Source organism: Populus alba, chromosome 3, assembly GCF_005239225.2.
Source record: "Populus alba chromosome 3, ASM523922v2, whole genome shotgun sequence".
Classification (NCBI taxonomy): Eukaryota; Viridiplantae; Streptophyta; class Magnoliopsida; order Malpighiales; family Salicaceae; genus Populus; species Populus alba.
The window spans coordinates 12,654,753-12,672,035 of NC_133286.1; the positions used below are offsets into that span (position 1 = coordinate 12,654,753).

Genomic DNA, 17,283 nt, shown 5'->3' on the forward strand with positions numbered 1-17,283 from the left:
TTAGATTTAATTATAAAATCATAATTGTAAAATTTACGAGTCGCTATCTTGTATAATATCACTAAAACACCTAATGATTTATGAAAATTGAGGTAAAGAGACTAGTTATACAAGCAAGAGATGCATCACCTTAATATACTCAATCTAAAAAAAAATTGCATTGTTGATTAATTATTTTTCTGAATTATATTTTTATTTATTAACCTCATCTAAGGTTTAAGGTTTAAAGTTTAAAGCAGATCTATTTACATAAAATAAAAATATTGATAGTCACTCATCACTGTAAATACAAGCCATCTCGTTGTTTGAAATTTTCACTCTTGTAGACAAAATTAAACAAGTTCTTATGGCTGTTTGTAGAATAGTCTTTTTACTTTACTTTGTAGAATAGTCCTTGTAGAGACTATTCACGCCTTCATCTTAATCTTAAAAGTCTTTTTTTTTTTTTAATTATTTTCAATAGCACCACTTTGTAGTGTGGGTAAATAATAGTTTAAAGATAATGAATCCTCATATTATAAAATCATATAATCAATATAATTCTCCCAACAATTCCATCTTTTCAATTGGTATAAGATATATTTTCTCAACACATAATAATATAAAAAGTTGAAGTACGAGGTCTTATACGTCTTAAGACTTAGGTTTTTGAAACCACTCATTAACGGTCTTGATGATGTGTTTTGTATTAAGACATATTATTTGTTAGGCAAAATGCACACAAGCCAAGCAATAATATAAAATAAAGAGACGTGAAATCTAAAGTTCGTTTAGCATGACTTTAATAGAATATGAATTTTGACTCTGAATTATCTTCGCTCACTCCATCTACAAGAGGATCAATTTACAGGTGTTGCTTAAATCTCCAGATCCTGGACTTGATGCAGATGAGATCTCAGGAGCAATTCCAGCAACCTGAAAAGCCTTGAAATCCGCAAGCTGGGTGGAAACAAGCTCTGGGGTATGATTCCTCCCTTCATCGCAAACATTTCCTCTCTCCACTTCCTGGATTAGGTCAGATTTTCATCCGAAAATCCAGAGAAAAACTTGACCCAGTCAAGTTGGGTCATTTCAGGTGTACGGGTGAGTCCGGTGGAATTGACATCTCTAACGATAAGCTCAATGATAACACTGAATTGAATATGATAGAAATATAAACTAATGTGATTATTGCCTCAATCACTTAACTTTACATAAAATAATTTTATTTTGAGATCATAATTTTTTTTTATTATGTAGTTAGATAAAAAATAAAAAATTTAAAATATCTCAGTTTTATAGATATTTGATATTAAGGTATTATTTGGCTATCAATAACCAAAAATATCACCAAAATGATATTTTAATTTTGGTACAATGTTTGGAATAGTAACAAGAAATCTGAATAAAATTTAAAATTTTTAATACCTCAATTTAAAAATAAAAATGAATAAAGATTAAAAAAAAACATTTTTATTTGTAATGTTGGTAGTATGAATGATAAAAAAAAAAAAAAAGAAGATTATGATTACGGTAGTGAAGAAGACGAGGAGAATTAGATGCTGTGATTATGATAATGTAGTAAAAATAACAAATTTTTAAAAAATAATCCCACCACTATGGGAGGTGGTGATGAAAAAGGAGTGACGGGATTGTAGAAGCGTGGTGGTTCAACAACAACAATAAAAAATAATATATTTTTTTTGGGGAAAAAATATTATACCACCATCTATAATTATGGAAGTAATTTAAGATAATTATGGAAGTAATTTAAGATGGTAACGGTAATAAAAATAGTTAATATATAACGGATTGAAATAATATACCATTCTAACGTTTGATTTTTACTCTTATTGACACCATTCATTCCCATTATCATTCTCATTTCATTCTTTGGAAACCAAATACACACGGTTGAAAACAAAACTTTCAATTTCATTTCCATCATTCCATTCTATGTTACGAAATAGCATAAAAAAGTCATCCACATGATGCACTTAAATGGATAAACATAAATATAAAAAACAATTTGTACCATTTTTTCTTGTGTTAAAAGGGCTCGTGATGTGATTTTTAGCCATACAATATAGTTGACAAAGCCTCCATTGTGCATCCAAATTATCCCCGTGCTAATCATGTGAAAAATTAATAGATTTATTTATTATAGATTACACTGTATCATTAATATGTTCTTTGCTATGAATTAGATGGAAAAAAAAATCTGGAAGTTGCTAACATATTTTTTTAATAAAAAAATTTAAATTATATGATGATTATTTGATATAATTTAATCAATTTAATAGGTCTAAAAATAACATGAATAATTGATAAAGACAGTTTAATTGAAAAAAAAAATCAAAATTATATTTTAAGAAATTATAAAGACAATATCATATAAAATTGACATAAATTAACATGCCAAATCAAGTCATAAAATCATAATAACTTCATAAAAAATAAATTAAAATAAATCATAAAGTTTAATTTTCTATCGATCTAATATTAAAATATAAAATTAATAAAAATAACCTAAATCAACATATATTAACATGTCAAACTTACAAATACAAACCATAAAACTAGAATAATCTCATATAAAATACATTAAAATAATTTTTAAAATTCAATTTTTGATTAAATCAATCTCGATATTTAATAATAAAATTAAAAGAAAAAACACATTATTTTAGATTTTATAAAACCAAAATTTATAAAACGAAATCATTGCAAAAAAACAAATACTATTAGTTAAGGAAAAGAAAAGCAAACACTGCCACAATAACAATCTCTTCCTTCTGTCTAGACATATTCAGTTACGTGCTCCCACCCTTAGGTATAAAATTTAAAAACTATCAAGCACATCCCATTAATTAACGTTGACTTTTATACATTATTCCTTTTCTTCCCCCGAGTAGCGGGTACCTAGGAGGACCTCAACCCGCCTGCCCGGGTTGTGACTTCATTTTATTATTCCATTTTTACCCTAACATAACCCCACATTCTCATACGGCAAATTTAATAGCCGATTAAAGGCATCTTCTGATCAATCCAGATATCATTTCAATCTCGATTCCATCAATAATAATAACGACGGGAAATGTAAGATTACAAGTTGAAACCATCGCCACTATTAGTCAGCCTCCCAAAAGTAGAGTCAGTGACCACGCAGTCCCAATAAAACTACGGGACAAAGCCTTCAAAGCAAGGCTAGTCTAACGTAAAAACCAATTCCACATTTGAAACAACATCCCAGCTAAGAGCAAGATCCCCCTGGCTGCACAGTATAAAGTTCATAGGAGATATCGTCAGCGTCTAACTAGTTACAACAGAGTATAATTACATGTCAGGAAGGGCTGAATGTGTTATCCTGCGCACTTGGAAAGGGCTAGGTGGCTTTCCCATCGCTGTACAAAAAGTTTCAGGGGCAACTGCTTTTGTATAATTATTAATAGGGGTCTCTCCCCTTTGGATCAAGTATTATAGTATGTACCCCTCTCGTCTTCACGTCCACACCCTTCCAACAGACCATGCCATGTAATGCTCCTTCGGAACTTTACCTTCTCAAAACACACTACTTAATAAGCAGGCACCTGGGTTTACCCTTTGTTTCTCAGCCTTGGATGTGCGGCCCACATTTGCTCATACACCCCATTGCAGAGCTATTGCCCACTCTCTTTTATTCTTATCACCCACTGTATTCTCTGGCTTATGAAGTATACCAAACTGACCTCAAAAGCACGACAAACTCTCCTGCCCTTTTGGCGGAGATATATTTAGGCACACATGACAGCACAAACCAGGTTGCTGAATGCGAAGATCATAACCCATCACGGCCAAAAAACCTCCCCCCATGCACTCTCAACCATTGTAATGGATTTTCTGGTTTTGGGTACCCTGACCCTGCTGAGGCTGCTGTTGTGGAGCCTGCAAGTTCAGCTGCTGAGTGTTGTAGTGGCCAAAGGGCTGAGAGTAGAGAGAATTCATCAAGCCCTACACATAAAATTGACCACTGTTTTATATACCAACAAACAAAAACTGGTAAAATTACAAATGCTGCGAGCATTTCATCAATGTGCAAACATACATGATGCCAAATTTCCTACATTTTGCAGTTTTGGTTATTTTTCCTATTGCAACTTCTTTATGGTTTAGTGCTTCAGGTATCAGAAAAAACCTGTGATTGAAGCTGGTTAGGGTTGGCTATGCCAAAGTGGCTTTGTGATGCATCTTCTTGCGAGGGATCATTAAAGCCAACCTGAGTGAATAGACCTTGTGATCCATGAGCCATGTAATCCTGCAATAAAGAGTTCATCAAGGATCAGATAACCAGCAGTCAATTGATGATTCAGGAAAGGAAAAAAAACATGTTGTCAAGAAGCAAACCTGAGACATGAAATCATTTCCAGAACCAAAACGAGAGTATCCAGGTTGAGAATTCTGATTCAAGAAGTTGCCTGGAAACCCACCTTGTGCCCCTTGTGTAACATAATCGACAGCATATCCACCTTGAGATGCCTGCAAAGAATTTGGCATTGCAATAAATCTTGCAAAACAGTAGTGACATAATTTACTACAACCGCAAAGAAAAACCCTATTTAGCTGAAGCAAAACTTCAAACACGGAAGTTTAGTGACAAATTACTCTTCTCAATTTGCCTCATTTGCTGTCTTGGCAGTCCCTACCATTATCAGGGCATAACTTCAAAGCAAACCTAGAATGGAGTATGACTAGCATTTGGAATATAAAACTGAATATTCTGACAAGTACATAATCATACATTCCTTTTCCATTTGCACAATAAAATGAAAACTACAAGACATATAAAATGATCTCTACTATAGCAGGGCTTATATACCTGAGTTGAGAAATCAGCAACATTGTAAGGAACATGTGATCCCTGGCTTTTGAAGTCATCGCCCAAGAACTCCTAATTGATTTCCATTAAAATGCAAATTAGGAAAAAAAAAATGTAAAACCAAGACATGGAACGTAATCTTTAAGCATGAAGAGCAGGGAATATACCTGGGACATACCCCCCACGGAAAATCCATCACGGAAGGTTTGGCTCGACCCTTGAACTGGAATCTATATATGCAAAAGACACATTCATGACACGATAATACTATAATAGCAAATACAAATCAAATAGGTCAAGCAAATTGTCAAGAAACCATAGCTTACATTATTAACATATCCAGGCTGAGATAGTGGACCACCCACAGATGGCTGGCTATTTGGATTCTCTAGGGCAGGAAAGTTGAACGATCCAATATTCCCAATGCCTTGCTGGTTGCCTTGCTGGTGAGAGAGATGACTTCCAATAGGTGCACCAGCATTGCCACGCCCAGCACTAAAACCTCGACTTCCAGGTGGAGGGACTTGAGGAACAGCTCCGATGGGCCCATGCACAGCTCCACGAGTAGGAATAGCATAAGGTTGAGAAGTTGGACCATCATGAAATGGTGGAATCGGGACCCGAGGCATTGGAAACCCAGCAACACCAGGCTTATGGGTACCATTTGGTGGGCCTGGTGACAAATAAGAACCTATATTTGGGACAACACAAAATCTGACTAGTTAACATAAGGACAACAGAGTAGCTAAGCAGAGGAACTTAACTGAATAATGAGAGTGCTTTAGTCTTATTCTACTTTTGAGTATGCACACACTTGGGGACTTGTGGGACTATAGAAATGCCATCACCAAGTAAAAAATTTATAATTTCTAGCAGGACAAGTGAAATGGAGCATACCCCTGGCACGGGAGTTTCTTCTATCAGCATTTGAGCTAGCTGAGGCAACAGACCCAAAACTATCATTTGGGACAATTCCAGGTCCACCACCAAAAAACAGTCTCCTGTCGTTATAAATCTGTGAGAAAACATAGCCAAACACAATCAGTATGTATTCATTCCTGACAAGTACTTCATGATATGCTGGACAAACTAAGATAACTCAAAAATAGAAACTTGGATAAATTTATCCTTAGTCAGTGATGCTGCCCTTGCCTAAAACTGAACCCCATACCTTTTTGGGCTTTTGAAATTGAACCATACTCTGCTTCAAGTTATTCAAAGGTCCTTCAACCAAACACTCGTGTTCCTGGTGAAATATTCAAAGCAAAAAAAAAAAAAAAAAGTTTCAGAAAAAAAAAAACTATTATTAGCATGTCACACGGATACGTGAAACTGAAATTTCCCAATCAATCTCAGCATCATACTAATGCCAACATTAGCAAATTCCACCAAGCAAAGATAAAGAGAATTCCTTGAAAGCATAACACCAGGTAAGAAGACATACCTTGTAGTGAGTTAATAAGCTATTCCACAAAGGCTGCTTGCTTAGAACTTTAGGGTTTCCCAGGATGACAATACCATATCGAGCACGAGTTAGAGCAACATTCAGCCTCCGAGGATCATTAAGAAATCCAATGCCCTAGAAAAAGTGACAGCAGTCAAGCACCAACACGTGATCATAAATGACAATCGTTTTTATCTACCACCAGATACAGCTTTGATGGTGAACCAATTAAGAACAGGCTTAACTAAGTCAGAAAACTGCACCAAATTCTGTCCACGTGATAAAATCGAAATGAATTTCAAGAATAAAATTTCTAGTACAATGACCTGGCAATTCTCGACATAACAGAAATATTTCCAATAGCTGAAGTATGAAATTCAAGTATCCATCAAGCAAGTTCTTCTGACAATCACTCATATATTAAGTATCAGACATCAGACAAGTGCTTTCACATGAGCACTTTGTCAACACTAAGATCCTTCATTCTAACATACATGTGAGAGGGAAGAGGAAACAACTACAAGGTGACCACAATGCAAATGTTAAAATGCTGAATAATAGGACCAAACCAAAATTCTCCTTTCTAAGACCACAATTTTGAGAGCCATATGACCAGACATCGCCTTTTTTATTCATGTGATTACCAACAAAGGGTTTGACAATGGTCTCCATCACTGACACGATGTCAACATACAGAAATGAGGATTGTATCAATGATAAGATGATACAGCAAACATAATAAATATAGAGCAATAAATAAATGAGCACAACCCAAACTTATAAAAATAGAACACAAGAGCAAGATAAAGCTCATACTCAGAATATTCAGCTTCCTCATTGAAATTAACCACATAATTTTTTGTGATCTATAGAATTGGGGGGAGGGTGTAGAGAACCAACCTGATGTTCATTGCTCCTAACACAAGACAAAATAATGTAATCTTTTTCTCTTCCTTGAAATGAATCAACACTTGCAACCTGCAAAAAACATAAACTATGTAGCAATTGCAAGTTATGATTGAACAACCTCCAGACCCAGAGTATAAAAACCATTTATGACCTCAATTTCCTTGTATAGTTGCTGTCTGAGGGCACCATTTCTTGACATATAGTTCACAATATATGCTCTCTGCCCCTCATAAGGTGTTATCACTCCAATCTGTAAAGTGTTATGAGTGATCAAAATAATGTATCGTAAAAAAGAACTGCAGCTATGAAAATAAGTAGAGAAAAAAAAGAACCTGGCTCGGGACTACACCGCTCCTCAAAAACGTAGTTACAATTTTTTCAACATTTGCAGCCTCCGTACGATTTAGATAGGATGTCCCACTGGCACTTATCTCTTCTTGTCCCATCTAAAGAACAGCTATCTAGTTACAAAACACATCCTTGGAAAAATATAACATCATATAAACAAATGAGACCCGTAATTGTGGTGCATTAAAAGCACTTGGCGGAAAATTCTTTAAGCTAACAATTTATAAGCATATTAAAACATATATATTGTCATAGTTACTTTTTGGTGGAAGAATACACAATTCCCACACTCGTTATCAGCCCAACAAAGAGAGAAAATAAGAATAAATGCAGAATCTACGTAATTATTCTTTTTGTTTAAAGTGATTGTAATGTAATATAACCATTAGGCAAATAACATACTTGGACATAGAAGAACATAGGACGATTAGGCACAGGCCAAGGAAAATCAATGCCTGATGATTGTCTCTCATTGACAGTCACTCCATTTTGTAGAGTGCCTTCATAAAAGTTGTTAGATGGAAATTCAGAAAGACACGGGTGCATACGATATTGAACCTGAAATTTGAAAGCAGAAAACATAAGTACCAGCCTAGCAGCATTCTATGAACAAAATTACATCTGCCTAGATACACAATATGAGAAATTGATTGAACCTAAAAGGATCTTGGGAAAACTGAAAAATAAAAGACAACATTATTAGCATTTCTTGATAACATCCTCACCAATGAAAAAAATGAGCATTCATCAGCTAAGATTTCTTGACTAAAGAAATTATCAATTGTACCAAAATTTGGAGGCATAAAAACTGGCATAAATGCAGTAACAACTTGAGTTAAGCCAAAAATCTGTTTATGAAAGCAAATATAACAAACATCAACAATGTTTTTTTTTTTTTTTATGAAGACAGTAATCTCTCTAGACTTCTTTACATGCTGTTTGGAACCTTGGAATTGAAATTATGAAGACAGTAATCTCTCTAGACTTCTTTACATGCTGTTTGGAACCTTGGAATTGAATTCAATTTCAAGGGTTAAAATCAATTCTTGTGTTTGGAACCCCTTTTGAAGGTATTGATGGAATTCAAATCATAAGAAATGGACAAAAACAAATTAGAAGGGAGACCCCTGATTTGCTACTGTAATTCCAAATCAAAAATACTATTCCAAAACTACCCCTCTTTCTTTTTTCTCAAAAACCCTCCAGCTTCTCTTTACCAACACTTTCTATTCTTCAACAAAAGCTTTGGTTTTTTGGGTCAAAAAATTGCCTATGAGGTGGAAAAGCAAGGCTACAAAGTTAAATATGAATAAGGCTTTTATACATACTCAAATAGAGTATTGTTTTACTCTGATTCTTCCTTTACCAACAGAACCTTATCTTGACTTTCAACTTTGCACACTTAACCATAATATAGCTACGGTAAATGAGAGCATGAAAATGATTAGAGGTGGAGGCTAGGCAGTAGGAGGAAGCATTTTGGGAAGTAGAGAGTATACTCTTGCTTAAGAAGCAGCTATGGTCAAGGAGGGCATGATCTAGGGAAAAAAAACCAAACCACTCACTTCTAGACTGAAATTTTTGGAACCCAAAAACAAACCAATTAAATTCAATTCCACAACTATTCAAAACAGTATAATTGAATTCAATTATGTGGTTTAGTATTTTAGTCCAGACATACAAATTGTAAAAGTTTATGAATTGAAGTCAAAACACGAGTGGAATTGCATTTCCACATGTGATTTGGTTCCAAACAAGCTATTAGGTGTATCACATAGTGATAAACACATACTCCAAAACTCTTCCACATCATACTGGAAAACTTATAATAGATAATGCACAGTTCCTCAGGACCAATTCACTTCCTCCAACCAGGATAAATGAGATCACCAAATGTACATGAGCAGACCACACATGGAGAGAGAACTGTCAGACAACATTATTACCTGCAATCTAATTGGTTTCACACCAAGTAAAACAAGGCGTTCAAAGAGAGACTGGGCTAACCCAGCACGAGCAGCTTTCTTGCACATAATGACAGGACCGAGCTGGCAATGGTCACCAACAAAAACAACCTAGCATATAACTTCTCATTAGAAACTGAAGCATGTGATAGTAAAACAGGCAAGTATATCAAAATAATATCAAGTACCTGCTTCGCCCCAAGTACCAAAGGAATAAGACACTCTGGTTCTGTCGCTTGAGTTGACTCATCAATAAGTACCTAAAACAAGGTTAAGAGTGTAAGCTTCTGTAAGTCCAGCAACAAAAGGCAAATAAGGCACATTTCTACCTGGCGAAACCTAAAATTTGCCAACCGAGGATCTCCAGCACCACCACAAGTGCAACAGATGACATCAGCGCTTTGAGATATTTCCCTTTCAGTCGCTCGTTTCAGTGCTTTGTATTTTTTCTCATCACTACTGGACAGTTCCCCTGATGATAAAGGAACAGACAACAGGCGAAGGAAAGAAAGAGAACAATATTAGAACAAGCCCCAGAGGCCCACCATAGAACCGTATATAAAGACTTGTACATCAAACCAGAATAAAGTAAAGACAGATAAAAATAAATTATGTTGTCAGTAAACTCTTATTTGTACATCTTCTAGTAGCAATGGGTTCAAATCCAGAAGCCAAATATAATTACTTCTATGATCAGTAAGAATAAAATAAAATTCTAAAGATTGAGCGACAAATTAACAGGGTCCCCAGTCATATAATCCCTTATCTTTTAATGTATCCACATGTGTGGGTGTGTGCAAGTCTATCCAGAAACTAAGCTAATCAACCCACAAATGAACATCTTATTTGCAACTCCTAATTAACAACTAATTTCATTTTAAATAATTAAGAAAAAGGTCACCTTGTTCATCTTTCAATTGTTGCAACTTGTGAAGTTCACTTTTCTCTGAAGTGTCCAGATGTCTGACCTGTAACAGTCACTAGTAATAAGAATATATACCAGGAAAGCATAAATATGAGAAGTGCGCAAATGAAAAACAAAAAAGCAAGGTGCCAGTAATAGACAAAACCTGATAGTGAAGGGTGAGATGCTCAACAGGAGAACTAACAGCTTCCCTTGATTTTGCACATAGCCTAACCACCTTGGTTGAGGAAATACAATCCACAAAACAAAAACTCAAATACATTTACTTGTTAATTTAAATGATCAGGATTGCAAAAAGATTTAATTTAAGCACCCAGACGGTCAGTATAACATATAGTAACCCATACATTGTTTTGTGTTACTATATAAAAATAAGAAAATACCAGCATATATATCTAAGGACTGGTTTTCTTTTTCCAAAATTTAATTTGAGCCTTCAACAAGATAATCATCAGGGAACAGCAAAAAGAGAAACTTCAAGGATATAATTCGCCATGGAATTATCCACACAAATAGAGATAAAATAAAAATAAAAAAGGCTCAATAGAATAAAAGCCACACCGCCTTTCCAGGATCATTGTGTGCAAAATGAAAAACAAGAGAGAGAGGGAGGGAGAGAGAAATGCAGAACCCTAAACAATATTTCCAAATGGGTTTATCAGAAAACAAGTATCAGACAGCACATTGTCAAGGTGGAAGTGAGATTAAAAGGTTTGGAGATGACCAAGGACATGGCTCCTGGTCTGAAAGCATCACTATAACTTTTTCTAGTCCTGTAGGGGTACGACTAAGAAGATATCATCAGTGGTGAAGGAAGCATGGATTCTACTTTCTTGATGTTGATTCCTAAAAAATAGCTCTCCTAAAGTCAGGAACTTTACATGTTTCAACCAAGTCACTAAAGTGTATAATTTTTTACTAGCAAGTAAATAGGTCATAAGCAAAATATGAGGACACTATTTCTTACTGTGCAACTATTTTTAGGGGTAGATGTTATTGAATAGAGAGGAGATTTGCTGACCCAATTATTCAGTTTGGGAGGGCACAGAGTGCAAAATCTTTTTTAAGGTGCTATGTTGCTGTATGTTGGATTAGATATTAAACGGTCACTTCCTCTCAAAGTAGCTTTGGTGGGATAGGATAATTTTCTTAGCATTGCTTGTCACTAATGGAATCTAGAAGAGTGTCGTTAACTAGTATTGGCCAAGATGGGAAAGCCTGTCTATTTTGGTCTCAGTATCTCCACTTTCAACATAGAGGATGGTTTAGTATCTTTCTTGGCAAATCTTCTTGTCCATTCTAACAAAGCTTTTTGCACTCTGAATTTTCAAATTTAGGCTCAACTAATGTGAGCTTAAATGACATACTTTGACTTTTTAAGAGACCACACAACAGAACAACAAATTGCCAGGGAAAAATGATATGAAATTAGTAAAACAATAGGCAGGGCTTTGCTTTCATACCTTTAAGCCAGTGGCACTTATCTTCTCAGCTAGCTGATCTACAGCCACATTACTTGGGGCACACACCAAAACCTAAAGAAGGAGTGGGGGGACCTTAAGACATACAGTCAAGTATCTGAATGAGACTGATAGAAAGCATTTTCAATGACCTACCTGCCCTTGGCCCTGTTTGGCCATGTGATATACAATGGCTGCAGAAGTAACAGTTTTTCCTGTGCCAGGTGGACCTTGAATCAAACTAATGGGCTTTTGGAGGACATTCTTCACAGCAAGAACCTATCAAGTGGAGAAAGGTAAGGATCATTTACAGCATTGCACAATTAAAAAAGATATTCCATTAAAATAATTGAATGTCAAGAAAATGGTAATAAGCAAAACTAAACAGAGAAAAATCACAAGTTAATACAAGTGATGACAGCAATTTGCATTCCCTTATGGACACACAAATATCTCTGGAAATATCTAAGCTACATTAAATTCAAAATGTTACAGCAGAAAGTTCATGCCACGGAATTATCTCGCATGTAAACAGCAGGGAAGTCATTCACACAACAAAACAATGGAAAAACAAGGACATGCATCTGATTATCGAATATGATACTGCTCCTGGCAATAACCCTTATTTGTTCTTATCACGGATAAAGACACCTTCAGGGCAGATAGAGAGTAAAGGAAAGATACCCCTTTACAAGCTAACAGAAATAAGAAGCAACATAAAACTAAAACAATGTAAAATGGGGACTCAGGATAGAAATCAATATACATCCAATAATCCATGGGACTTCCCCGGGTGTGTTAATGTATGTTTTGAGCATTCAGGAAACTAATGCACTTCTTGTCATAACAACATGAAACCACAGATTTTCAAGTAAAGGGACCATCTCAAGAATAATTAGTAGCCTGAACAGGAAAATCCTAGTATGAGACAAGATGAACTAGTTTAAACATGGAAATTGAATGGGTAATTGAGACATCATACTTGGGATGCATTCAGCTCTGGAAGACCAGGTGCCCCAAAACGGCGAGGCAATGCATTACGAACTGTTTGATTCTCAACCTCATGGCCCAACAAGTGGTGATATATATACCTGAAGAAGGAAACTAGCATTATATAGAAATTAAAAAGTGGCAACCCATATTCAACACACAAGAACTCTACATTGACGGCGCCAAGTGAAGGAAAACGATGATATATACTAGCTCAATATTAGCCTACAGATAGAAAATAGCAACTCGTTACAAGAAAATGATAACTGCCCATTAATCATAACATAATTTTGTACAAGATAGTGAATTTCCTAGCAAGGCTACTCAGCCCTATTTCAGATAGACATATCAATAAATTTGAGATAAACCAAAGCATGACTCATATTCAGTTCTCATTGTCTGGTGTGTTCACAATACATAAAAAACACAAACAAAAATGAATCAGCCAACCTACCCACTGACACTGGTTTCATCCACTGCAAAAGTCTTCATTGCTCCCTGCATCCGATCAAAGCTCGTGCTCTTCCAAACAAAATCAACACTAAAACCATGGTTCATGTCAACAGGAACTCCCTGGATACAAATAATAGCACTTAGCCTTAATGTCAGCTTAACTTACAGAAAACTAGAATTGAGAAATCAAGCTTGTTAGTATCAAAGCCACCTGACTAGCACGAAGCTCAAGTGCAACCTCCTCTTGTGCAGTTAGCTTGATCTGAAATAGTAGAGAAGAAACTTAATATCAACATTAGAAACATTTGGTACTGCGTTGTATTCCTATGAGAGAGATGTAAATCGCCTATTAATAATCGATTAAATTGAAAGCGAGTAGAATTTCAAGCATTGATATCAGAAAAGAGTTGCATACCACATGCCCAACTGATTGCCATGCTGGATGAGCTGCATCTCCAGAGTAGCGCAGTCGTAACTCATCGCCAGGTACAAGACGCAACTCATTGTCCTCCTATAACACCACCAGTCCAATGAAATGAAAATACAGACAGAAGCATGCAGAAAACAGAAATCAAGCAGCACATGGAAAACAGGAAAGCTAAGACCCATGTTTCTAGACCAGCAGGACACTAATAAATTAAACTAAGCCCCATGTTTCTAAACAAGCTAGAGACAGAAAGGAGAAAGTTTAAGAAATAAGAGAACAAAAGCAAAAGAGCAAGGCACCTTTGGAAATACAAAATATGCAACACGCTTCTTGTTAAGGCCAATATCCCATCGAATAGTGACATTATCCTTGCTTTGAGACTCTTTCATCATCTACAATAAAATAGCATTATAAGAAGCTGCACAATCTTTTTTAAGTGTTCCAGAGAGATTTTATGATGAGAACAACAAAATCAAAACAAGATAGAGAAAGAAAAAGAAAAAATATTGCATACTTTATCATAGTCAGCTTCAAGCTTAATAAGTGGAGCAAACACATTTTGGTACTGCAAGAAAAGAAAACTGTCAACTCATCAGCTAAGAGCCATGATGAAATTGTTATAATTCCTGGCTCACCCAAGTTATGTATCAAACCTAATTTTAAAAACTATCACTAAACAGGGCACCTGATATGCATCTTCATACTTCAATGCCACAGGCTGTGGCTCATCATCAACACCAGGCTTCTCAAGATCTTCAAGGGTGGCGTCAGGATTAGTTTTCCAAAGTTCTTCTACTTTATTTATTTGTTGAGCACTAATTTGGCGAGCCCTCAACTGCTCCTGTTCAGATGGGATCTACAAAATGCAACATGTAATTAATTTCTAGAAATAATAGAGCCCTTTACAGATTAAAGGACAACTACCAACCTTCACAAGCCATTGTAGAAAACACCTATCATCAATAAGGGGGCACCACTGGCTCAGGTCCCAGTTCATGTCCTTCAGCGCATTAACATTCAAGCAAGGCTCCCTGCAGAGGAGCACAACAACACTCTCTGTCTTGGCCGATATAAATCCAAGAAGAAACACATTTCGGCAACCACAGTTGTAGCACTCAAGTATTGTTTCTCCAAGAGGGCTATCTTTATGGAGACAGACTTCTTTATGCTTTGCTCGAACCTAAAAGGAGATTCAACAGAATAAAACTCAATTCAAAAGCAATATGAAAAAATTTTGTACACAAAATTAACCAAGAAACCAACAGGTAAAATAGGGAATGTCAAAATCAGCTGCTTTCATTAAATTTTGCAGACTATGAAAATGCAAAGCATGGGGGGCATCAGGTGACAAATACATTCCGAAGTACAACACTAAAATGATTTAGGACATTTGCAAAGGTCATTATGAACTACAAACTAAAATCAATGTCATATTACTAGTTTCCTCAAGACTTCTTCTAAATTAATTTCAGTTAAGTCTATATCTCTATGCATGATTCCAGGTAATGAACATTCAGCTGCAGATGCCTAATGCAATAACATTTTTGTGCTATACCATCAACAATTCACACATTTTCAAGTCTAAATAGCAAGTGAGAATACCTGATTACCATATCCCTCGTAAGTAAAACCCAAAGCAACCTCGAAACCCTTCACTCGTAACATCTTGCATTTCCATTCTTAGATATTTACACATAATGAACTCTTTAAGAGCTCAAAATCATGTAGTATTACAAACAAATCACTTCAATTTCAATTAAATCCGAAAAAAGCCAAACCCAATGAGACTTAGCACTTCCCTACTTGGCCAACCCCCCCCCCTCAAAAACAAACAAACGTCCAAAACAAATTACCCTAATTCAAAAAAAAAAAAGCGGGCATAAGCTAAATGGAGCCAAATTTTAAGTTTCATTTACCTAAGATCTCACGTTTTCATTTTAAAATCCCTTGAATTCAGATCAACGAGTCTCCAAACAATTCAATTTCTATAAGATACAGTGTAGTCAGTAGCCACTCCAATTTCCGTCCCATGAATAACAATAAAAAACCCCACACAAAAATCAAACAAAGGCAACGCGCAAACAATACTCACCAGATGATTAACAATATGCGAACCAGATGTATTCCCTCTTGAATTACAGAACCATTTCCTACATGAAGGCACATTACACCTCACAACACACGCAGGATTCGAAACCCCGCAGTACCTACAAGCGTGCTCCGTAAAATCCCCTTTCCCAAACTCATACCCGTCATCATCTCCCGTCTCTTCAAAATTCAACCCTCCTATGCTCGCCACTAACCCCTCCACCACCCCCTGGGTCCCACTATTCGCTCCACCGCCACGCGCAGCAGATTTTGACGCGACAGGAGACGCAGCAGGGGAATCAGAGTGGAGATCGGGGGTGGAAGCGGCGGTACGGTGGTCGGATGAGATAGGGTCTACGGCGGAGGAGGTGGCGCCGAGAGAATCAGAAGGAGTGGGCCAAGCCACCGGAGAGCGGAATTCGGGGTAGTCAAAATCGGATTCGCCTTGTGTGTTAAATTCAAGGAAGGTGTAGGCATCTGTTGCTGTGTCTGGCTGCGAGGCCGTTTCGTAGAGGTTATTGTCTTGGTTATCCATGGAGATTATAAGAGATTATGATCCTATTAGGACTTTTGTCTTTAGGGTTAGGGTTTGGAGAGCGAATGCGAGATTAAGATAAATGGGAGGGAGAGGAGAGTTTTTATTCGGGTTTTTCGGGGAGGGGGAGAAACTGAAAAGACGCGCTACACGCGCTGGCTTAATAGGGCTGTAGAGTGTGGAACCCTTAGGGTTGGGGCACGTGAAATTAAAGGTTTTGGGAAAGGATGGGCACGTGAGATGGGCAAGAGGATGTTTGGATACGGCAATTACGTTCGGTGTCCTGACCAGAGCGCGTGGGGCTTCCAGAGCGAAGTGGCTAAATACCATGCTTTGCTTTAACAAGCGTAAACGTATTTATTAGTTATTTTTTAAAATATTTTTGTTTAAAAAATTATATTTTTAATTTTAAAAAAATTTATTTTTAATAGTAAGGTATCAAAATAATTTTTTAAAACATATAAAATAAATACAAAAAAAAATAAAGATAACTAAAATTTAAATGAGAAAAAATAAAAAAATAAATGCAGATCAAGAAATTTGATAAAATTATATACCTAGTTATTTTTAATAAAAAATATTTTAGAACTAATATTTTATTTAATAAAAAAAACATGTTTAAGAAAACAATTGAATAGAGGGATGGTTAAAAAAACCTCATATAGCGTTTTATTTTTCCTACATATTTTTAGAAATTACATTTTATATCCTTAGTCAAACAAAATTTGAAAAATAAAGAAAAGATGAGATTGCTCTCATATATGATGTCTTAACTCAATTCTTTACCTAATATTTTTTACATATTTCAAATAAAAAGGAAAATCCACAATGCCTTTTTAGTAAATTTTAATTATTTTTTATTTTTGTTATCTTTATCTTTCATGTATAAAATTAAGTTAGAAATAA

General features: G+C 35.7%; 1 protein-coding gene across 1 annotated transcript; it reads right to left on the reverse strand.

Moving 5' to 3' along the window:
• Positions 1 to 3,034: 3,034 nt before the first annotated feature.
• On the reverse strand, positions 3,035 to 16,513 carry LOC118062826 (regulator of nonsense transcripts 1 homolog). Its single transcript, XM_035076678.2, has 29 exons — positions 15,847 to 16,513; positions 14,683 to 14,934; positions 14,440 to 14,610; positions 14,269 to 14,319; positions 14,054 to 14,146; positions 13,743 to 13,838; positions 13,539 to 13,589; positions 13,329 to 13,447; positions 12,867 to 12,975; positions 12,041 to 12,163; positions 11,888 to 11,959; positions 10,570 to 10,641; positions 10,401 to 10,467; positions 9,829 to 9,971; positions 9,688 to 9,759; positions 9,482 to 9,610; positions 7,938 to 8,093; positions 7,520 to 7,633; positions 7,339 to 7,437; positions 7,179 to 7,256; positions 6,279 to 6,413; positions 6,006 to 6,080; positions 5,732 to 5,849; positions 5,161 to 5,525; positions 5,002 to 5,064; positions 4,835 to 4,906; positions 4,363 to 4,494; positions 4,154 to 4,273; positions 3,035 to 3,969 (listed from the first exon to the last, which is right to left on the reverse strand). Exons 1-29 carry the CDS (start codon positions 16,375 to 16,377, stop codon positions 3,838 to 3,840), a joined length of 3,810 nt encoding a protein of 1,269 aa, XP_034932569.1. The 5' UTR covers positions 16,378 to 16,513; the 3' UTR covers positions 3,035 to 3,837.
• Positions 16,514 to 17,283: the final 770 nt, after the last annotated feature.

Bases quoted from the DNA above. Each gene is read 5' to 3' on its own strand.
- LOC118062826 (XM_035076678.2), bottom strand. From the start codon at position 16,377: ATGGATAACCAAGACAATAACCTCTACGAAACGGCCTCGCAGCCAGAC. The intron at 9,611-9,687 runs GTACTTGATATT...GTTATATGCTAG, and splicing joins TGGTACTTGGGGCGAAGCAG to GTTGTTTTTGTTGGTGACCA. The intron at 7,257-7,338 runs GTCATAAATGGT...TGTTTTTTGCAG, and splicing joins AACTATACAAGGAAATTGAG to GTTGCAAGTGTTGATTCATT.